At 40.1% G+C, this 23,767-nt stretch overlaps 1 protein-coding gene across 2 annotated transcripts in view; it reads right to left on the reverse strand.

Moving 5' to 3' along the window:
- Positions 1–22,349, reverse strand: part of ANKRD40 (ankyrin repeat domain 40) — a 28,102-nt gene extending 5,753 nt beyond the window's left edge. The window contains exons 1-2 of one of the 2 annotated variants that reach the window (XM_020972671.2): positions 21,984–22,349; positions 7,659–7,807 (exon numbers count right to left, since the gene is read on the reverse strand). In XM_020972671.2, the coding sequence (XP_020828330.1) occupies positions 7,659–7,807; positions 21,984–22,117 (283 nt within the window). In that variant the 5' untranslated portion in view covers positions 22,118–22,349. The remainder of the gene's footprint in view (positions 1–7,658; positions 7,808–21,983) is intronic. The other variant, XM_020972670.2, reaches the window with a different exon arrangement.
- Between the last annotated feature and the right edge of the window lie 1,418 nt (positions 22,350–23,767).

Raw genomic sequence — 23,767 nt, forward strand, 5'->3', positions numbered from 1 at the left:
CCTACTGGTCACAGAAAAATGATCTCTACTCTGAGCTCTTAATACCCCAATGAATCCTGATCTAACCAAGACCCCAGGGAGGCCAGAGTGGCAAGGAGAATCACAGAGGGAGAGAGGAAAGTGCCCAGTCCCACTGCTTTCCCTTTACCTCCTCCCTAACCATGGTTGCCCAGAGCCCATGTAGCAGCTGAGAGGGGAAGAGGGCCACGGCTATTTCTTGGGAGAGCTGGGAGTCACCAATGAGTCCTCCAGTGAGATGAAGGACCACCAGACCTTACCATCTACCCTGCCACTATGCTCTCTAGACCCTGGGCACATCATCTGACCTGAGGGTGTACACTAAGGACCTCTAGGTTTTGTCATCTGTTCCATTGCCGAACCTTTATGGATTCTATTCCTTTCCATCCATCCTAAATCTTCAATTTCTCTCTCTTTTCACTGACTCCTCATCTGATTACACTTACTGAGGTCTTTCCAATTCTAAAAAAAATCCTTCCTTTAACTTCTTTCAATTGCCATCTTATCTCATAGCTCCCCTTCACTGCCAAATCCCTTTAAAAGCCGTCTGCAATGAACATCTCTTTATCTTCTTACCCACTCTCTCTTTAACTGCCTGCACTATGGCTTTCCACCTCCACACTGTATCGAAAATGTTTTCTCCAAGATCCCCTACCTTTAATCATCAAATCCAATGACTCTTCTTCAGTCCTCAACCTCCATTACTTTGGAAGCTTTTGACACAACTGACCATAACCTCCTACTGCATATGCTTCCCCTTCCCCCATAGTTTCAGAGAAAACTGCACTTGGTTTTCTTTCAAGCTATCCCTATCAGAGTGCTCCTCCTCTGTACTGTTCACCTGTTCATCTTCTTTTCAGACCTATAACATAAGTGCATCTCAAGAGTCTGTCCTCATAGGGCTATATCTCAAAGAGATCAAACAAATGGGAAAAGGACCCACATGTACAAAAATATTCATAGCAGCTCTTTTTGTGGTGGCAAAGAATTGGAAATTGAGAGGATGCCCATCCATTGGGGAATGGCTCAGCAAGTTGTGGTATATGAATGTAATGGAATACTATTGTTCTATAAGAAATGATGAACAGGCTGACTGCAGAAAAACCTGGAAAGACTTATATGGTCTGATGCTGACTGAAGTGAGCAGAACCCAGAGGACTTTGTATACAATAGCAGCCACGTTATGCAATGACTAAGAATGTTAAACTGAACCCTTCTCAGCATTACGAGGATCTAAGACATCTCCAGAGGCCTCGGGATGGAAAATGCTGTCCACATCCAAAGAAAGAACTATGGAAGTCGAATCGCTCTCACTTATTTTTACCTTAAGTTGAATTTTGTTTCATCTTTCTGATGGTTCCTCCTATTAGTTTTAATTTTTACTTACAACTTCACTAATGTGAAAATATGTTTAACGGGTATGTAAATGTAAAGCCTATGTCAGATTGTGCGCCGTCTTGGGGAGGGTGGGGGGGGAGAAAAAGGGAGAAAAAAATTTTCAACTGAAAAGCATATGGAAAAAAAAATTTAAAGAAAAGGAGTCTGTCCTCAACCCTTTTCTCTTCTTTCACACTTAACAATCTCATTCTCTTCCATGACTTTAGCTATTACATCTAGGCAGAAGACTATTCTCTGCCTTCACAGCCACATCTAAATTCCACTACTGAGCTGTCTACCCAGGCTTCACTCTCCTCTCTTTAAAATCTCGACTCTTTAGTTAACCAGTTTAAATGTATGCTATTCTCCAGCTTTCAGTTCTTGTCCCATGTGATTGCTACTCTTCCCATTCTGTACTTCCACCAACAATTACTCCCACACCTCCCCTGTCTCTATCCCTTCTCCAATGCTACAGAATTCTGCCAAAGGAAGTTATGCAAAGATAGTGACTGAAGTCAGCAGAACTTTGTTTTCCAGTCTCAACTGGTCCTTCACCTCTGCATGACAATCCCTTCACTCTTCCTTATCTGACAGTCCAATTATTCCCTTCTCCAGTCCTCCCAATTCCCTCTCAGTAAAAGGCTTCACCTCACAGTCCATTAAGGGCACTGACCATGAACCTCCTTTTCACTCAATTTCATACTTCAAATCTCAACATTATTCCTTATTCTCTCCTCTTTGTTCTGGCCACAGAAGACAAAGCAGTCCCTTTCCTTGACAATACGTACCCCTCCACTTGTGCCCCAGATCGTATTCTCCTCTTGTTCCCTCCTTCTATCTCTTCTCTCTCCTTAATTTTAATCTCTCCATATACTACTGGCTTTTTCCCTGCTTCCTATAAATATATCCATTTCTCTCCCCATCCTTAAAGAACCTTAAATTGATAAAATCATCCCCTCAGGTAACATCCTATTTCTGTCCCTCCCTTCAAAGCCAAACTCCTAAAAAAAGCTATTATACTCTGTTGTCTCTACTTTCTCACCTCCTCTTTCAATCTGGCTTCCATCTCTACCACTTGACTGAAACTGTGATCTCCCAAGTCACCAATGATCACTTTACTGCCAAATCCAATATCCCTTTTCCAATCCTCATCCTTCTTGACCTCTTTCTAATGTTTTGATTTTCTTTTAAATATTATTTTTTCAATTAACAATTTATTTTTTTCTCCCTCTCACCTCCCTCTTCCATTGAAAAAAAACCAAACCAAACCCCTTGTAAACAAATATGAATAGTCAAGCAAAACAAATGTTTACATTGGCATATCCAAAAATGTCTCATTTTCAGCTTGAATTCATCACTTGTCAGGTGATAAGTGGTATGCTTTATCACTGGTCCTATGTCATTCCATTGATCAAAGGTCTTAAGTCTTTCAAAGCTATCTTTATATTGTTGCTGTTACTGTATAAATTGTTCTCCTGACTCTGCTAATTTCACTCTGTATTAGTTCATGTAAACCTTCTCAGGTTTCTCGGAATCTATCCTTTTCATCATTTCCTCTAATAGTACTTGTACTATTAACTTGGTACATAGCTTGGTCAAACATTGAAGATGCCAAGGTCATCCACTGCATCCTGAGCCACCTCCAGTCATCTTGACTTTTGTCTTGCCTCGGAACTTCAATGACTCAGGAAGAATAAGTGAGGCTTCACACGACTCTGCCTCACTTAAATCCAATTCATATGCAAGTCAAGATAATATTCCCATGATGTCACTGGTCCCCTTCAAAAACGAAAGATGAACAACATAACATAATACAATAGTATTCTATCACCATAATTTTTTCAGCCATTCCCAAATTATGAGCACCCCCTCAGATTCTTATTCTTTGCCACCTCAAAAGGAGCTATATATTTTTACATCCTTAAAGCCTGCTTTGCTTAGGACTAATCCCTCCCTTAATCCTCTAAGTTGCCCTCCCTCCCTTTTCTCTATTTCCCTGTTAAGTGAAATGTACTTATGTACCCAACACTGTGTGTGTGTGTGTGTGTGTGTGTGTGTGTGTGTGCGCTGTTCCCTCCTTTGACCAGTTCACATAGGAAGTGAGGTTTTAAGTGTCAGCTGCTCTCTTGCACCCTCTCCCTCTCCTTGTATACATAGATGTCTACTTAAGCACCCTGATTATATGAGATAATTTTCTCTTACTCTCTAGTAGACTCCTCTTCTTCTCTCTCATTTTTTTTCCAGGCAATTGGGGTTAAGTGACTTGCCCAGGGTCACACAGCCAGTAAGTGTCAACTATTTGGTCTGAGGCTGGATCTGAACTCAGGTCCTCCTGACTTCAAGGCCAGTGCTCTATCCACTGCGCCACCTAGCTGCCCCTTTTTCCATTCTTCTTTTAAGACCATCAAGACATCACAGAACCACTTCCAGGCCTTGTCTAACAAGACCCTCTATGACCTCTGATGACAGGGATAAGAGGGGATACATGTATTATCTCCCCATATCTGAATGTATGTAGTTTATCTTTGTTAAGTACTTTATCATTATTCATGAATGTTTACCTTTTTACGTTTTTCTTCACTCCTGTGTTTGTAATTCTAAGTTGTTCTGCAATTCCATCTTCTCACTCTCCCACTCACTTTGTCCCTCTCCCCCAACTAAGAAAAACAAGACCCATTACACAGATGTGTAGTCCATCAAAGCAAGTTCCACATTGGTCATGTCCAAAAAAAAGTTGTCTTACTCTGTATTCTGAATCCTTCACCTCTCTTTCTAGAGGTAGACAGCATGTTTCATTATTAGTCCTCTTGAATCCTGGATGGTTATTACACTGATAAGAGTTCAGCACAATAATATTCCTTCATATTCACATATATCTTGTTTCACCCATTCCCTAATTTACGCCACCCCCTCAGATTCCCATTCTATGACACCTCAAAAAGAGCTATATTTTTATACATTCTTAGAATTTGTTTTACTTAGAACTAATCCCTCCCTTGATCTACCCTTCTTCTAGTTCTCCCTCTTACTTTCCCTCCTATTTCTGTTGAGTCAAATGTATTTCTGTACCTGATGGGTGTGTGTGTGTGTGTGTATTTTCTTCCTTCTTTTGACCAGTTCAGATGAAAAGTGAGATTCCAATGGTAGCTGCTCCTCTTCCCTTCTCGTTTGTATAGATGCGTACTCTGATTACGTGAGAGAATTTACCCTAACCTTCCCTTTTCTTCTCCTCACCCTCAATATACTACTTTTCCCCTCTTATTACATTCTTTTCTTAAGATCATCAAGACATAACAGCACCACTCCCAGGTCTTGTCTAATTGGACTCCCTCTATGACCCCTGATGATGACAGGGTTCAGAGAGGACACATCTATCACCTTCCCATTTTTTAACGTACGCTGTTTATCCTTGTTTAGTCTTTTATCACTATCCATTCACGTTGACCTATTTATGTTTCTCTTTATTAGTGTGTTTGAGTTTCAGAGTTTCTACACTGATGTGGTCTTTTCACCAGGAATGCTTTCAAGTCTTCTATTTCATTACAGATCCATTCCTCACCTCCCTAGCCCCTATATCATTAAACTCAGTTTGTTGAGTAAGTTGTTCTTGGGTGTATCCAAATATTATTTGCCTTCTGGAATATCACATTCCAAATTCTCTTCTCCTTTATAGTGGTGGCTGTTAAATCATGTTTGATCCTGACTATGGCTCCTCAGTAACTGAATTCTTTCTGGATGCTTGTTCCTTTGATGTGGAAGTTCTGGATTTTGGCTTTGATGTTCCTAGGAGTTTTCTGGGTTTTTTTTCCCCATCGACAGTGGCAAGTGGACTCTTTCTATTTTCACTTTGCCCTCTGTTTCTAAGAGATTTGGGCATTTTTCTAAGATTTCTTGAAACAGGATGTCTAGGCTCTTGCTTTCATTAAGACATTCAGATAGTCTGATGATTCTTATTTTTTTTTCCTCAATCTGATTTCCAGGTGAGTTGTTTTTGCTATGAGATACCTTATATTTTCTTCCATTTTTTTCTAGTCTTGTGACCCTCTTTTAATATTTCTTGTTGCCTCATCAAGTCATTAGCTTCTGTTTGGTCCATTCTGATTTTCAGGGATTTTGCAAACTTGGGCAAGGTTTTGTACGGCTTGTTTCAAGCTGCTAATTCCTTGTCCAATTTTTCCTTCCATAGTTCTCATTCTTTCCCACTTCTTTCCTCAAGCCCTTTATTTCATTTTAAAAACTCTTGCTTCATTTCCTCTAGCTGAGTTTGTGCCCAAGCTGTGTTTTCCTCTAAAATTTTGCTTATAAATGTTTTGGAATCATTCTCCTCTTCTGCATTTCTGTCTTGAGTTTGCTTGCCACTATAACAGCTCTTTGTGGTAAGATTTTCTTTTCCTCATACTTCTAACCTACATCCTGACTTCAGACTTGATATTAGGGTTCTAACATGTTTCTGGAGAGAAGGTCTGGGCTGGTCCTGTTGCCTGCTTTCTTGAGATGGTGAGTGTTGTGTTATTCTAGGATCTCAAGGACGGGCTGGGTAACTGAAAGCTTTTGGTGATCCCAAAGTGGTTTGATCCAGGTCAAAGTCTCATTGCTGCCCCTCTGGTCTGAGCTCTGCAAAGTCCTAACCTATGTCTGGATCTGAGCAACAGGAAACTGCTCCTGGACTTGGCCCCTATCAGCCAGCTGGAAAGCTCTGCTGGTTCACAGCAGGCTTTCTTTGGATCTGGGAATTAATCTTGTCCTGGTTATTCCTCTTCAGGCTGGGTAAAATGTTGGAACTGAGACCCCATTCAGGGTTTGAGACACACTGCTCCTTCTTGTTTCCGAACTTTCCTCCTTTCTTGGTATACCACCCAGGGCCTCCCAGGGCCTTCCTATCAGGGTCTACCCAGGTATAGGTCCCTTCTCAGTCTGCCTTTTATCTGTGACCTGGAACTAGGTTGGCACCTGTCCTGGTCGTGGTGCCCACCATGGATCTGGTAGTGTCATGCTATGAGTCTGGGACCTACTCTTAATTTTACCCAGCATTACACTGGGCAAGAATGCTTCGAGTTCAGTGTGTTCCTAGCCTGACCCTCTCCCCAGTGTCCACAAACTTTTCTATCTCTTAATGTCAACCCAGGCTGGACAAACAACTGTGACTTCTGGATTTCACCATCAAGGTTCAGTCTGACAAATTTTCTAGATCTATCTAGAGTATTTTTTGGTGGGTAGAGCTCAGAGCACTGCTTTATGCTACTATGCCATTTTGGCTCTAACCTCCTTCTAGGTTACTTCTACCTGAAAGTCTCACCAGACTCTCAAATTCAATATGTCCAAAAGCAAGGTTATTATCTTTCCTCTTAAACTTGGTCCCCTTTTGACTTCATTATTTCTACCTACAGACATCACCATTTATCCTCATGTTCAGAACCTTGAGTTATCTTTTAATTTTCTTTTTTCCTTCTCTTCATATCCAATCAAGTCCTGTTGACTTCACCTCTGCAATAGTGCTCACATTCATCTCTTTTTCCAACTGCAATTATTCTAGGACAGGCCCTTATTACCATCTGCATGGACTATACTAACAACCTTCTAACAGTTCTTTCTGCAGTAAAATAACTGATAACGCTGACAGAATTATTTTTCTTGTAGATAAATTTGGTCATGTCCCCCCAACCATATGCTTAAAGAAAAAAAATCTCCATAGCTCCCCTTTGCCTGGCATTCAAGGCCCTCCTCAATATGGAACCACCTATCTCTTTGCCCTCATTTTTCTCTCTATGAAGCCAAACTAGACTACTCTGAGCTTCCTGAACAGGTTGTGCATAATCCAACCTTCATGTCTTTGCTCATATTCTTTCTCTTGCTTACAATGCCCTCTCTTTCCCTATTTCCTGCTAATTCCTACCCATTCCTTAAATCCTAATTCAAATGCTACCTCTTCTATGAAAAAAGCTTTGCCCTCATCTCCCATAAGTAACAGTTTGCCATCTTGGATCTTATGTAACACTTTGCATTAATGCACTTATTATGTAACGTTGCATATAATAATTACTTGTATTTGCATCTTACCCCTCTACTACAGTATAAATGGCAGAAAATGTGTCTCATCCATACTTTACACCTTCCCCAATAGAGTATAATACTCTGCACATAGTAAGCAATTAATAAATGTTTGTGAATGATTATTTAACATAACCAACACTGCAGAAAACATGATCATGAGATACAAATGTTAGTTGGACATAATCAGAAGTTGTTCATTGGTCCAGACTTACCTCCCATAATCTTCCTGATATCTTTTCTTGATGTCAATTGGACTGGCATTTCGCCTTTTGTGGTAAGAATCTCTTTGTCAGCTCCTGAGTTTAACAGGTAAGAGACCACCTGGCCATGATTCCGCTTGCATGCCCAGTGCAAACAGGTCCTAAACAGTGGAAATAACAGTGATTTAAAAGAGGTTGGAAGGAAGAATTTGAATTTTAAAATTATTTTTTACAAACTGCTCACATAATAAATTTAACTATGGGAAAACCATTCCTAACACCGAGAGCCTAAAAATCTAAATTTAAATCCTTAAAAAAAACCAACCACTTAACATATTTTAAAATTGAATTTTGTTTACTAGGTTAAACTTTTGTGACCCTTAAAAAGTATTTCAGATGCATCAATGCCACTCAATGATTCTTACCAGATCAGCTTCCAATAGTCTCAGTTTTGCTCTGCCACTCAAATTACTTTTAAAACAAAAAAAGTTTGTTTTAAAGTTCACCTAAGATAAAAGAGCTCTTTCCCTTTTTATTTCTTTCTTTTCCCTTTAAGTGTGAACTTTCTTATTATTCTCTTCATTTCTGGAAATCATAATCTCTTCCCAATAAATCATATCTGCTTTCTGAGATCCATCTAGTTAAGCACAGAGAGGTTAATTATAGCATCTTATGAAACAAAGAAACATATAAACTGTGTGGCTCCCTCCCCTTCTATAGTGACTGTAGCAGAGTGGTGAGAAAGGGGGAAGAAAAGTTTAAAATCATATTTTTTAAGACCACCTATAAAGTTTAACTTAGTTGTTGGTATTATAAATGTGAAATCCTTGTGCATTGGCCAATGATGGACATATACTAGAGGAACTGAACCACATCAATTTTACATAGTTGCTAAAAATGAAAATATAAGACAAAGGAAGTTGCAGGGAAACTGAAAAGATGCCTCAGACGTTTTACTTGGAGAGGTAAATAAAGAAGTTTATTTTATTTTGTCTACAGGCAACAAAAAAACATCATTTCATGGATACCTCCTATTGCAAGGGTCATTTGCAAGAAGACCACCATGCAAATAAATGCAGCTTATGTGACAACACCCACTGCAAAAGATTAAGAAGGAAATTCTATTAAAAAACTCAAGAAAACCTTGAAGATTAAATCAACATATTTAAAACTCAGTGCCTTCGATGCTAAAGTAGGCATAAGGGAAGACAGTAAAAATATGTTGGATAACAGTTCTAGAACAAAAAAGCAGTCAAAAGCTTTTAGACAAGACAGAAGTCTCATGCCAATGTTCAATGATTTTTTTTAAGATAAGAAGATTGAAAGGTGTTGAATAAAGGGATAAGTAATACCATAAAAAATGAATCTGGTTACAATGATAGGAAATGACTTCTCACCAATACGTTTTACCAGCTCCTTGTACACTGTCAGACCACAACACTTATTAAAGCCAAGATCAAAAATCAATACTAAACCCCAAAAAAACAAAAATAAGACATACATATGAGAAAACTCCAACCTATTAAGCTATTAAAGCTGAAAAATGGAGAATGGCTAAGAGACTAAACATTGCTGACACAGATCATTACCATTTTCTAAAGAACTTTAACTATCTTAAACCAACTGTCACAATAAAGAGACGAAAAGACCCGATAAATTGCCTTATCAGTCAACACATGCTGTCTTTGCCAAGCAAAGAGACATGTTGGCCAAGGACAATGCCAGTTTAGGATAACTCATTTGTTAAATCTTATGGAGAAGGATGGGAAGTTAGAAGCTATATAGCCTCATAAAACAGTGAGATGCAAAGGGCAGGAAGGAGTGAGGAACAATTTTACCAAAAGCTTGGTTCAAAATCATGACAGGGGGGCAGCTAGGTGGTACAGTGGATAGAGCACCAGCCCTGGATTCAAGAAGACCTGAGTTCAAATCCGGACTCAAGACACATAACACTTTCTAGCTGTGTGACCCTGGGCAAGTCACTTAAGCCCACTGCCTAACCAAAAAAAAAAAAAAAAGACAAAATCATGACCGGGGAATTTAAGAACAAAATCTGAAGGACTATAGACATAAAAAATTTTGAAAAGATCTGTAAAGATTTTTAGTATTCTCTTTTCTCAGTCAATGACAATCCCGCATTTGGGCTTTAAAATGACAGACCCTAACGAGGAATGTAGAGGTGCATGAGAACATAGTAATGGCACTAAAGAAAAGAAAGAAGAAAAGAGCAGTGTACTAGACCAAGAATATACAGAGAAGCTCTGTGGTGGAGGCAAGATAATTTTGAAGGCACTGAAGGTGCAATTCTTAACATACATGAAAGGATGGAGGATGCCAAAACCTTGAAAAAAAACCCCTTAAAATTAAAAAAATGAGCAAGAAAATATTAAAAACTATGAACCATATGCCTACTTTCCCACTTCTACAAAAAAATTTTACAAGAATAACCTATGTTTGCACCGGGCGACATCGATGCATGCATGAGAAGTAAACAGATAGGCATTTACAAATGATTTTCTATAGCTGACCACGTTTTTACAGTCACAAAATTGGCTGAAGGGGGAAGAGATATAAGATGCAGCTGTGCTTATTGTGTTGATTATAAACAAGTACTTGATTTGGTAGAGCAAACTGCCACCCTAAAATCTCTCCTCCAACAAGGTGTTTTCCATGAATGTGTCAACCTCATACAAGATTCTTTAAAAGAGGTAGCAACAGTTAACTTTAACTTTTAAAGAGTTAACTTTAACCTTAGACTCACTGATCACTGAGAACAAGGCACAAAAGAGGCAGAAGTATGCTTACCAAAAGTGTTTGCCACTGTCAGAGGATATGCAGTAGAGATAGTAAAGTCTTCTTGTTTGTAGGTGACATTGTATGATGGCATCAAAACTTTACACTGTGGGGCCTCCTAAATGAGATTGGTAATCACTTAAAAGTGTTCAAACTACAAGCAGATACGGAGTGTTTATTGTTCAGCCTATGATATAAAGTTGGAAGTATATCCTTTGTTCAGTACCTGAATACACTCTGAGCATGGACAATGAGGTGGGCCCAGAATTGAAAAAAAGGAGGTTGGACTGACTTTTGAGAAGTTGTGCACTGCTTTTAGTGGCCTCAAATTTCTCCCTGAAACAAAAGACCACCTTTTTTTTTAACATCAGGTTTTTTTGGGGGGGGGGCTAGGCAATGGGGTTAAGTGACTTGCCCAGGGTCATACAGCTAGGAAGTGTTATGTGTCTGAGTCCGCACTTGAACTCAGGTCCTCCTGAATCCAGGGCCGGTGCTCTATCCACTGCGCCACCTAGCTGCCCCAACATCAATTTTCTCACAATAATGCTGTATAATTTTAAGTCATGGAATACCTGTGTTAGGAAAATTAAAATTGAGGGTTTTCTAAGAGGCAATGGAGGGCACAGTGGCTAAGCAAGTGGCAACATATTACCAATCAAATACAGCATAAGAAAGGTGTTGCAAAGGACGTCACAAGAGAAATATATGACTGGAAAAGGTGACCCAGTTATGTAGTGAGAGCTAAGCCTCACAGACAGGCAACACATGTGCTCCACTGGTACTCACAAAAATGTTAAGAGGAAGGCTCCAGGTAGAGAAGGTGGACAAGTTATAAAACGACATTGACAAGAGGGGTAACAGTATAGGAGGTATTCTTGAGAAGGTATAAAAGAGTTGTGATCTGCATGGCTGGAAGCAGTGTCCATATTAATTAGATTATAGATCTGAAGAAATAACTTCTACGAAAATAAAGATTCAATTTCTTGCCTATTTACCTATTATTTTTTCCCCAAAGGCACACAATGTATCACCTGCTTAATAACAAGCCAGTGCCTAGATTATAATTTCCAAGAAAATTTTGAAGTTAAATGAAAATAAACAAAATATTTCCCTAACCTTCACATATTCTTCCAATGTACCCTGCCCATTCCTACAAAAACAATTTCTGAACAACTTATTTAGATCAAGGAGTTATGTATGCTCTGAAGAGCTATAGTTTTAGTACTGGATAGAAATGTAATTAGCATGCTTAAAAGCAATTAAAGAATAACTAATATCTACTCAATAATCTGGCAGCCTGAGTTAGCTCAGTAGATAGAGCAGTGGGTTCAGAATCAGAAAGACTTGAGTTCAAATCCAGCCTCAGAAACTTCTCAGCTATGTGACCTTAGGCAAATCACTTAATCTCTATTTGCCACTGGAGAAATGGCAAACCACTACAACATATTTGCCAAGAAAACTCTATGAAAAAAAACAAACGAACTAACTAATGGGGCAGCCAGGTGGTGCAGTGGATAGAGCACCGACCCTGGATTCAGGAGGACCTTGACTTCAAATCCGGCCTCAGACACACATAACACTTACTAGCTGTGTGACCCTGGGCAAGTCACTTAACCCTATTGCCTAGCTAAAAAACAAACAAAAAAACCCAAAAAAAACCCTCTACGGACAAAGGTCCATGGGGTCATGAAGAGTTTGACATGACTCAAACAACTCAACGACTAAAGTAATAATCCCCAGTGGCTAGTGCAAAATGCATTCTATAGGTATAAAAAGCCCATTATTTAACCTGCTTTGAAGCATCCCACTTTCCTTAACTATATTAATGAACTGAAATAAGTGGCTGAAAAGCCAAGAGTGCATATAGGTGTGTTAAATAACAGCAGTCCCATTCCTTAGACAGTGTTAGGGCACTACTTTAAGGAGGAAAGTTTTATAGAAAAAATCCATTTGGCTCCTAGGAAGAGTTTAATTTAACCCTAAAGTCTGAACAATTCCTAAGGAGGAAAGCTGACTAGCTGTCTATGGATTGGTTTATTTACTTACTTTACTGCAGAGTTATACTTTATCAATATCACTTGCTATCTTATTCAAATGCCTTTGGACTACAAGCCACTACATCCCATGGCCACATGAACATTATTTTTGGAAAATAAAGGAAGAATCTTCATCTAGGTAGCCAGAAAGAGGTAGAAAGTACTTCTAGTCTCACCCAAGGGAGACCTGTGAGTAGGATGGTACAATGTGCCCTTGATTCTAGTCAGTTAAATTGACTGTAGATTGCATGCATATAGATAGTATTGGCTTGAAAAGTGAGCAATTATAATAAGTGAGCACTTCTAATACATGGAGTATGATGAGCAAAATATGCTCCATTGGGAAGTAAAGTATTCATTCACTGGAGGTAAGTCATCTGTTTGCACAAGCTTGAAGGTGAAGCTGACAATTTCCAGCAAGTACACTTGATCTGTATGGGGTGTTAAGGGAAGACCAGCACGTCTGGTGTGAAGGCTTGTCGAGCCCCTTTCAGGGCTGCTCATCTACCTTTGGTGTCACCTGTCACATAACTCTCACCTATGGCTCCAAGAAGCTGTGGGACACGTAACAGCCACAGCCTGGTAAAACCATCTTGGCAGAGAAGCTAAACGAGATTGAGGGTAACTGACAGGCTTCAAACCCACTGGTGAGTTAGGAGGATGTCTATCCCAACCATGTGAAGACTCTACCCAGTGGAATGGGCAGATGAGAACAATTTGTTCCAAAGGCCATGCAGGTGGCTGAGGCAGGCCCTGTAGACAGCTTAGAACTTGGTCAGACATCAAAGGTGGCAAGTTCAGGGACTACATTTCCTGTCATAGCCAGTCATTCTGATTTCTCCTGCCAGTGGACCCAAGAAGAGAAACTGAGGCTGATGATTCTGTGCAACTCTGCCTCACTTAAATCCAATTCACACACAAGTCATGTCATCGCTGGTCTTCTTTGAAAACAAAAGATAACACTCAGAGAAAGAATTGTAGAGTCTGAATGCAGATAGAAGCATATTATTTTCACTTTTTTTGTTTTTTCTTTCTTGTGGTTTGTTCTGATTCTTCTTTCACAACATGAGTAATGTGGAAATATGTTTAACATGATTATACATGTATAACCTATAACAGATTGCTTGCTGTCTTGGGGAGGGGGGAGGGGAGGGAGGGAGAAAAATTTGGAACTCAAAATTTTACAAAAATGAATGTAGAAAATTCTTTACATGTAATTGGAAGGTTTTTTTTAATTATTAAGCAAAAAATAAAAAAAAAAGATGAACAACAACAAAAACCATTGGGCAAAACAACTTGCTAAAATAAAGAGACAAGAGCATGTGAATGCAAAATGAGGTTAACGAGACTTAGTAGTGTACATCATACACAACAATGCTGTGGAAAGACCTATGGATCATCATTTACAACTCAGTTACAGGGCTCAGAGCTGCTCTAATTCAAAACTCCTTGTACCTAGGCAACATTTGTAACTTTCACATGGGTCATTACACTCATTCCTTAATAACTAAAGGGCAGATATTGTGCCTAAGTCACAACTGAGGTAGGAATCAATTATGAAACCTTAGCTCTTCAAAGTTTTAGATCTCTGGTCAGAATATCACATTAACATAGTGAGTTTCTTCTCTGGAAAGTCACTAAACTATGCTCATTATTGCTGATATTGCTGTTTATTGGGCAACAAATCTCTATCATTCTCTCCTACCTCTCAGTTCTAGATCAGGACTTTTAAATGCATGCTACAGAAATATAATTAGAAGTTCTAGTGGAAGGAGCACTGGCCCTGGAGTTGGGAGGACTTAAGTTCAAATCTGGTCTCGGACCAGACATTTGACACTTACTAGCTGTGTGACCCTGGGGCAAGTCAACCCCAACTGCCTTGCCAAAAAAAAAAAAGTTCTAGTGCTATGTCAGACCTATTCCTCTTCCTGATTTCACTATTTCAGTTCACTGTTGATCACTATTCCAGTTACCTGAAATGGAAATCTTGTGTCAAGTTTCAGTCCTCCCTCTCCCTACATGCAATCTGTTAACGACTCCTGTCAAGTCTACTACTACTCCTGTCCACTGCCACTACTACCATCTAGTGAGGGCTTTCATGACCTCTTGTTTGGGGACTGTTTCAATAGCTTCTAATTAACTTCAAAAACTTCCAAACCATCCTACACACTGCTGACAATTTAATGATCAAATCATGCCTCTACCTGAAAACTTTCAATAGTTTCACATTGCTTACTAAGTCAAGTGGAAAATTCTTATCATGGTACAAAAGGTCTTCCTTCCTCAATCTGGCTTTAATTTACCTTTTTGGTCATTTCATACAACTACCCTTTACCTTCATGGACCTTCAGTGTTAAGGAATCCAGTCTTCCTACCACTGTGTCTTTGATCAGGATTCCCTATCTTCCCTTCACCCATCTCTTACAATTAAAATTTTACCATCCTTCAAGCCTTCACATCTTCCATGTAGCCTTCTTTTATTCCACAATTCTAATTTTCCTTTTAAGTTTAATACCGTGTATCTCTCTCAAGCTTTCATACTGTATTATGTTACCTTTATTTGTTTTCACATCTTATCCTCTCTTCTTACTAGGCTCTAAACTCCTTAGAGGGGAACAAGAAATATAGCTTTTCATTTCTGCATCTTTCATAATGATTTGTATTTGTATGTTCAATAAATGTTCAGTGAATTTGTAAAAATGAGGAATTTAGGACAGTCACTATTGTTTCATCTTTAACAGATTTTCCTAGCCATACTGAGCAAATGTCAGTGTGTTTTAAATGCAAAAACTGGAGAAAAAAAGCCCCTATAAGGAAAAAAAAAGGGACATTATGTTCTCTGTTCCACTTCCCTTTGCCAAATTAAATCAAAAGAATTTTCAAAAGCTTATAAAAAGTACTAGAGAGAGCTAAGATGGCAGATTAGGGGCAGCCACCCAGGTGAACTCTCCCAATGTTCCCCTCCAAACAACTTAAAAAAAACACCTCAAACCAAATTTTGGAGTGGCAGAACCAACAAAAGGTTCGAGTGAGACATTTTTCCAGCCTAAGAAATCCTAAGAGGTCAGTTAAAGAAGTCTGTGACATTGGTGTGGAAGCCTGTCCAGAATACACATCAGCAGCAGCAATAGCAGCTTTGGGAGCTCTCAGCTCAGAAATGGTAAGGGAGTTCGGACAAATGGTCAGAGATTACAGGGAACCTTTTAGTGGCACTGGGTACAGCTGGCACTTATTGACAACTCTATTGCCCATATGCAGTTCTGGGTCACAGTTCCAGGGTAGAGAGGAGTGCTGGGGATCAGTCACAAAGGAGGAGATGCCCTGCCATCACAGTTCCAAAAGAAAGAGGAATGCTAATCCTTGTGGTTACTGGGGACCTGGGATCCTTATTGGGTAAATATTAGAGTTCAGATCAGGATAACAGTGACCATATCTCTCCCAGGATCACACCACTTTGGAAGAACCAAAAATCTGCAGACCCCCCAAGAACTAGCTCTGAAAACAAGCACAAAAAAAGCCTGAAGTTGAGTGAGCAGGTGAACAGAATAAAATTCAAAGTCAAGAAACAGGTTAGAAAAATGAACAACAACAACAAAAAAGGATTTGACTGTAAAAATGTACTAAATAGCAAGGAAGACCAAGACATAAACTCAGAAGAGAACAATGTGAAAAGTTATTTTTAAAAGCCTCAAAGAAAAATGCTAATTGGACCCAAGCCAACAAGAATTCCTGGAAGACGTTTAAAAAAAATAAAAGTAGAAGAGGAAAATGGGAAAAGGAATGAGAATGATGCTAGAAACTTATGAAAAGAGAACAGCTTAGTACAAGAGGCATTAGAAAATAACACCTTAAAAAATAGAAATGGCCTAATGGAAAAGGAGGTACAAAAATTCACTGAAGAAAAGAACTCTTAAAAAGCAGAATTGGTCAAATGGAAAAAAAAGATACAAAAATCTCACTTAAGAAAATAATTCCTTAAAAATTAGAATTGGGCAAGTGGAAGGTAATAACTCTACGAGACATCAAGAAACCATAAAATAAAATCAAAAGAATGAAAAAATAGAAGAAAATATAAAATATCTCATGAGAAAAAAACCACTGACCTGGAAAACAGATCAAAGAGAGATAATTTAAGAATTATTAAACTACCTGAAAGCCATGATCAAAGAAAGAGCTTAGACATATTTGAAGAAATTGTCAAGGATACCCGCCAAGACAAACCCAGGAATTATATGAATACAATTACAGAATACTTTTCACACAAATAAAGTCAATCTAAATAACTGGAAAAACATCAGTTGCTCATGTGTAGGCCGAGCTAACATAATAAAAATGATAGTTCTACCTAAATTAATTTACTTAGTGCCATACCAAACTACCAAAAATTATTTTATGAGAATTAGAAAAAATAATAACAAAATTCATCTGGAAGAACAAAAGGTCCAGAATATCAAGCGAATCAATGAAAAGAAATGCAAGCAAAGGTAGCCTGGCCATTCCTGACCTAAAATTGTATTATAAAGCAGCAATCATCAAAACTACTTGGCACTGGCTAAGAAACAGAGTGGTGGATCAGTGAAATAAGTTAGGTACACAAGACACAGTAGCTGATGACTATAGTAAATCTACTTTTTGACAAACCCAAAGACTTCAGCTTCTAGGATAAGGACTCACTATTTGACAAAAACTGCTGGGAAAACTGGAAAATAGCATGGCAGAAACTAGGCATAGATCAATATCTTACACCTTATACCAAGATAAAGTCAAAATGGGTTCACGATTTAGACATAAAGGGTGATACTATAAAAAAATTGGGAGAGCAAGGAATATTTTATCTGTCAGATATATGGAGAAGGGAAGAAATCACTAAACATGAGCTAGAGAACATTATGAAATGCAAAATGGATAATTTTGATTACATTAAATTAAAAATTTTTTGCACAAACAAATCCAATACAACCAAGATTAGAAGGGAAGCAGCAAGCTGTGGAACAATTTTTACAGCCAGTATCTTTGATAAAGATATATTCCAAAATATATAGAGAACTGAGTCAAATTTATAAGAATACAAGTCATTCCCAATTGATAAATGGTCAAAGGACATGAACAGGCAGTTTTTGGATGAAGAAATTAAAGACATCTATAGTCATACGAAAAAATGCTCTAAATCACTGATTAGAGAAATGCAAATTAAAACAACTCTGAGGTACCACATCACACCTTTTAGATTGGCAAAAATGACAAAACAGGAAAATAATAAATGTTGGAGAAGATGTGGGAAAATTAGAACACTAATGCATTGTTGGTGGAGTTTTGAATTGATCCAACCATTCTGGAGAGCAATTTGGAACTATGCCCAAAGGTTTATAAAACTGTGTATACCCTTTGACCCAGTAATACCACTTCTAAGTCTGTATCCCAAAGAGATCATAAAAATGGGAAAAGGATCTACATGTACAAAAATATTTATAGCAGCTCTTTTTGTGGTGGCCAAGAATTAGAAATTAAGGGGATGCTCTTCAAGTGGGGTATGGCTGAACAAGTTGTGGTATATGAATGTAATAGAATATTATTGTTCCATAAGAAATGATGAGCAGGCAGACTTTAGAAAAAAAGCTGGAAAGACTTGCATGAACTGCTGCTGAATGAAGTCAGGAAAACACTGTATACAGTAATAGCAACACTGTATGATGACCAACACTGATATACTTAGCTCTTCTCAGCAATGCAGTTAAACTAAGACAATTCCAAAAGACTCATGTTAAAAAATGCTATCCACATCCAGAGAAAGAATTATGGAGTCTGAATGCAGATTGAAGCATACTATTTTCTCTTTTTTTTTCCCTTTGGTTTTTTCTTTCTCATGGTTTTTTCCCTTTTGGTTCTAATTCTGTTTTATAATATGACCAATGTGGAAATACGTTTAATATGATTATACATGTACAGCCTATATCAGACTGCACACCATCTTTAGGAGGAGGGGAAGGGAAGGAAGGAGAGAAAATTTAAAACTCAAAATCTTATAAAAGTGAAATAAATATTAAAAAGAAGAAGAAATTGTCAAGAACTGCCCTGATATCTTAGATCCAGAGAGTAAAACAGAAACTGAAAGAATCCAATGATCACCTCCTGAAAGAATATTATAGTGCAATTCCAGAGCTCCCCAGGTCAAAGAGAAAATACGTCAAGCAGCCAAAAAAAAAAATCAAATATAATGGAGCCAACTAAATAATCAATTAATTTTAAAAACAAGTATCATGGAGCCACAGTCAAGACGTAGCTTCCACAGTAAAGGAGCTAAGGGCTATATATTTCCCCTCCATCTCATTTTCTTCTGTTTCTTCCTCTCTCTCTTTTATTTCATGGGTGTCTCTTGTAAATAGCACATTGCTGGATTCTAGTTTCTAATCCATTCTTCTAACTACTTCCATTTTATGGGTGAGCTCATCCCATTCACAGTTCAAAAAAATTTTTTTTAAAAAGTACTAGAAAATAGTATACAGAGAGGAGAATTATTTGAAAATCATGTATACAGAGTATTCTTTTGCCATGCCACATAACTGGCTTATTTCTAATACAGAGAGCATAAAACATTTCCTTCTTTAAATTACTTTTGAAGGACTTTGTAGCTCTTTGTATATATAATGTCCTAGTTCATTCGCCCCCCCCCCCCCGGAAATGTTAAGCTCCTTGAGGACAGGAATTGTTTCACTTTTCTCTCTGCATTTCCACCACCTAATGGAAGCAGAACTTAGGAAACTTAGAGATCACTCAAACTCTTTTCTGGCCTACTTGATGTTTTCCATGAATGATATTCCCTCTCCCATCCCCCTGCCTTTGCACAGGCTGTCCTCTATTCCTGAGATGCCCTCCCTCCTCACACTTTCCTCTCAGATTTCCTAACTTGCTCTGATCAAAGCTCAGCTCAAGCAACACCTCTTACATGAGGCCCTTCCCAATCCCATTCCCAAGTGCCAGTGTTCCTTCCCCAGCCAATTATCTTGTACAAAAATTTGTATTTATTGATACTCATTCATAGTTTCTCCTAAAAGAATGTATGCTTCTTGAAGATAGGAACTGTTTCATTTTGGTCTTTGTATCCCCAGGGCCTGCAATGTGATAAGCGCTTAATAAATGTCTGACAGATTGATCTTGACCAAGATCCTAATTTTATATCTGAGGAAACTGAAGTCCAAAGAGTTTAAGTAATCTTCCCAAGGTCAGATACCTAGTTAGTAGCAGAGGCAGGATCTGAACTGAAATCTTCTGCCTCTAACTTCAGCATTTTTTTCTACTGTGCCATACTGGATCTGTAGTACCTTGAGATCATCTAGGCCTCACTGTGTAGATGAAGAAACTGAGGCTCAGAAAAATAAGGTAATTTATTTAATAAATCAATACCAGAACCAAGTGTCCTAACCCCAAGGTCCAATTCTTTTAATACTGAACCAAACGGGTGGAGAGATTGATAAAAAAGGCTCTCTACTTCAAAATATCTGCAAGGTTGGTTTGGTTCAAAGCTAGCAAAAGAAATTTTATTTCTCATATAAACTAAATAAATTCTATCAAAACTTAAGATTTCACTATGATATTCTTCCTTGAAGGCACAGATATTCAACAAATATTCATTGAATCCTGAAGAATTTAGAATCATCACCACTCAATTTCACGATAAAGAGATTTTCAAGAAGTAGCATGGTACAGCGGAAAAAAACCCCCACTAAATGTGGAGGTAGAGGACCTGGATGAGGACTCTGCCACCTCAACAAGTCACCTCAAGCAAATCATTTAACCTCTCCGGACCTATTTCTTCCTTTGTAAAACAAGGCTGAAATAAACCTTCTAGTTCTAGATGTATGCTTATGACTAGATGATCCCTTTCAACTCAATCTATGATCTAACTTGAGGAAAATGCCTTATATTTGGGTCAAAGGGAGTCAAGAAGTAGAGAGGGGAGTACAGTACAGCAGAAAGATTTTGGAGCCAGAAGACACCGGTTCAATCTGGCTCTGCCAAAAGACCTGCATGACCTTGGATGAATCATTTAATCTTCCTAGGTCTCATCACAAAAGGAGAAAACTATATTAGATACCTGCAAGGTCCCTTCCAGCTTTAAATCTCTGGTCTTAATAAACTTCTTCCTGGATTGTACTTTGTAATTTAAATTTTACTATGAAAACCCCATTTTGGTAAAGAAAGGGAAGAATCCATCACTCAGAAAACAACAGGAAATTACTGCTGCAGTGGGATAATTTAGTAAAAGAACCTCATTACAAGGGGCAGCTAGATGTCCCAGTGGATAGAGCACCAGACCAGCAATCAGGAGGACCTGAGTTCAAATCTTGCCTCAGACACATAATACTCACTCCCTGTGTAATTCTGGGCAAGTCAGTTAATCCCAACTGCCTCACCAAAGAGAGAGAGAGAAAGAAAGAGAAAAGAAAGAACTTCATTACAAAACCCACTACTCTTGTGTTTTGGGGGGGAAATCATACTTCTTTAAAATTAACTTTTAGGGGCAGCTAGGTGGCACAGCAGGATAAAACTCTAGCTTTGGGGTCAGGAGGATCTGAGTTCAAATCCGACCTCAGACACAGGACACTTACTAGCTGCGTGACCCTAAGCAAATCACTTGACCCTGACTGCCTCACCAAAAAATAAATAAATAAAATAAAATTAATTTTTAGCTTCACTACTTACTCTTCATGGAGTCTAATAACTGTTGAAGTACCTTCTGAAAAAGAATTCAAGCCTCAAATGGGGATGAGATCCACCATATAAATAAGATGACTTCCCAGACCCTTTACAGCTGGATTGGGAGGAAAGAAGAGAAAGGGAGAGAAGAGAGAGAGAAGAGAAGAGAAGAGAAGAGAAGAGAAGAGAAGAGAAGAGAAGAGAAGAGAAGAGAAGAGAAGAGAAGAGAAGAGAAGAGAAGAGAAGAGAAGAGAAGAGAAGTTAACTCAGAATGAAAACCTCTGACTACTCTTCAGGTCCAGGGCTGCTGCTCACCTCCTCCCTTCCTTCCACCACAGGCCTGTAGGATTGGCTGCTACAAAATTCAACAAATATTTATTAAGCGCTTACCAAACAAAAGACAATATGCCCCGGCTTGGGGATACAAAGGGAAAACTGAAGCAGTCTCCCTCGGAGAGGAGATCTATGAAGAGGGGATATAGACTATATACCGAGGAAGGGGGAGACGCATTTATTTAAGCGCCTACTATGTGCCACGCACTGGGCTACGCGCTGTACAGACAGTGGGAAAGGTCGGGTTAAAAGGGCTCCGAATTGGGGAGGAGAGGGCCATGGCTACATCCCCCAAGCAGCCCCAAGAAGGGACTATAGGATTTAGATGTGGGGCGGGATCTTGGAGTTGGACCCCGACCCCAAACTCCGACCAACCTTGGGTACAGCGGGGTCGGTTATGGTTTGGGGGCCATGGCTCCCGCATGCAAGGGCCCGGGCTGGGCAGCGCCAGGGAGGCCAAACGGCCGGCCCGGCCACTTACCAGCCGTTGACCTCATTCTGGGAGTTCACATCCACCCCGCTCTCCACCAGTTTCTGCACCTCGTGGATGTCCCCCAGGGCGGCGGCCTCCCTCAGCCTCTCCTGCTGCTCCTTCTCTTCCAGCTGGGCGCTCATCTTTCCCCCGGGGGCCTCCACTTCCTCCCCGTAGCCCTTCAGCCGAGCCAGCAGCAGCTCCCGCGGCCTCTGCCTGCCCCAGGCTCGGCTGTCTGTCAGCACCGCGCCCGCCAGCGCCCCTGCCCGCGCCCCCGCCGCGGCCTCCCTACGGCCATGGGCCCCGAGTGAGCGCGAGCGAGAGCTGGGAGAGGGTGCGTACGCCCGCCGCCCGCCGCCCCCCGGGGCTCCCCTCGCAGCCGCCACCGCCCCCGCCCCGCCGCCGCCGCCTCGGGGGCCCAGCTAAGCCCGCCCGCCGGCCCGCTCTAGGGGGACGCTGTTAGGTGTGACAACCCTGACCTAGATACTTTCAGTTCCTACGGCCGGAGAGGCCGAGAGGCCCGGCGGGGCCCGGCCCCGGCTTTATGTAACTGCCCTGCGGGGTGATAGGCCATCGATGAATCACCGACTATTTTTAGTACTCCTCTTCTATCCACCCCCCCCCAGCTCCCTTTTTCTCCTCCCCACCTCTTCTTTTCATTCCCTTCCTCTCCCTCCTATTCACTCCTTTCCTCCTACCCATTCCTTTTTCCTCCCCTTCATTTCCACTCCACTCTTCTCCCTTCCCATTGTCTTTCTCTCCTTTGTCTTCTCTCCTTTCCCCTATTTCCCTCCTTCCCTTTCTCTTCCCCTCTTCTTTTCATTCCCTTCCCCTCTTCTTTTCATTCCCTTCCTCCTCCTCTTGTCTCTTCTTCTCAGTCCCTTCCTCTCCCTTCTCCTCTTCCCTCCTTTCCATCCCCTTTCTCCTTTCCTCCTACTCATTACTTTCTTCCCCTTCATTTCTACTCCCCTTTTCTTCCCATTCTCTTGCTCTCCTTCCTTTTCTCCTCCTTCCCCCACTTCTCTCTCCCTCTTTTTTCATAACCTTCCTCTCCCTCTTCTTCACTCCTTCCCTCTTTCCTCCTTTCCATCTACTTCTTCCTCTTTTCCTCCTACCTATTCACTTCTGCTTCCCCCTTTTCACTCCCCTTTTCTCCCTTCCCATCCTCTCCTTCCTTTTCTCCCCTTTTACCCAATCAATTAATTGATCAACATTTATTAAGTGCCTACTAAGTGCCAGTTCACTGTGCTAAGCCCAGGGGATACAAAAAGAGGCAAAAAACAGTTCCTGTCCTCAGGAATTTAATGAAGGAGACAACATGCAAACACATATATACAAAGCAATCTATAAATAGGAAATAATTTATAGAGGGACAGCACTCCTCCCCCTTCTTTTCATTCCTTCCTCCTCCTTTTCTCCCTACTTCCCATTCTCTTCCTCCCCTTCACTTCTTTGCACTTTCCTTTCCATCCTCCTGCTCCCCTTTTCTCCTTCAACCCATTCCCTTATTCTCCCTTATTTCCACTCCCGTCTTCTCTTTTCCCATCCTTTCCTCTCCTTCCTCTTCTCCCCATTTTCCCACTTCCCTTCTCTTCCTTCTGCCTACTACCTGGTGCCCTCTCCCCCTTCTCACTTCCCTCTCCATCCCCTCCTTCTCTTTCTTCCTTTTTCCCTTCCCCCCTCTATCTTTCATCTTTTGTTACAGTCTCCAAGATGAAAGGAAATGCACAGATAATGAAGAAGAGAAAAGCAACTCTGTAAACCAGTAAAGACTAAACCCCTGGTGAAAGCCT

The sequence above is a fragment of the Phascolarctos cinereus genome, unplaced genomic scaffold, assembly GCF_003287225.1.
Source record: "Phascolarctos cinereus isolate Bilbo 61053 unplaced genomic scaffold, phaCin_HiC Scaffold_5;HRSCAF=322, whole genome shotgun sequence".
NCBI lineage: Eukaryota > Metazoa > Chordata > Mammalia > Diprotodontia > Phascolarctidae > Phascolarctos > Phascolarctos cinereus.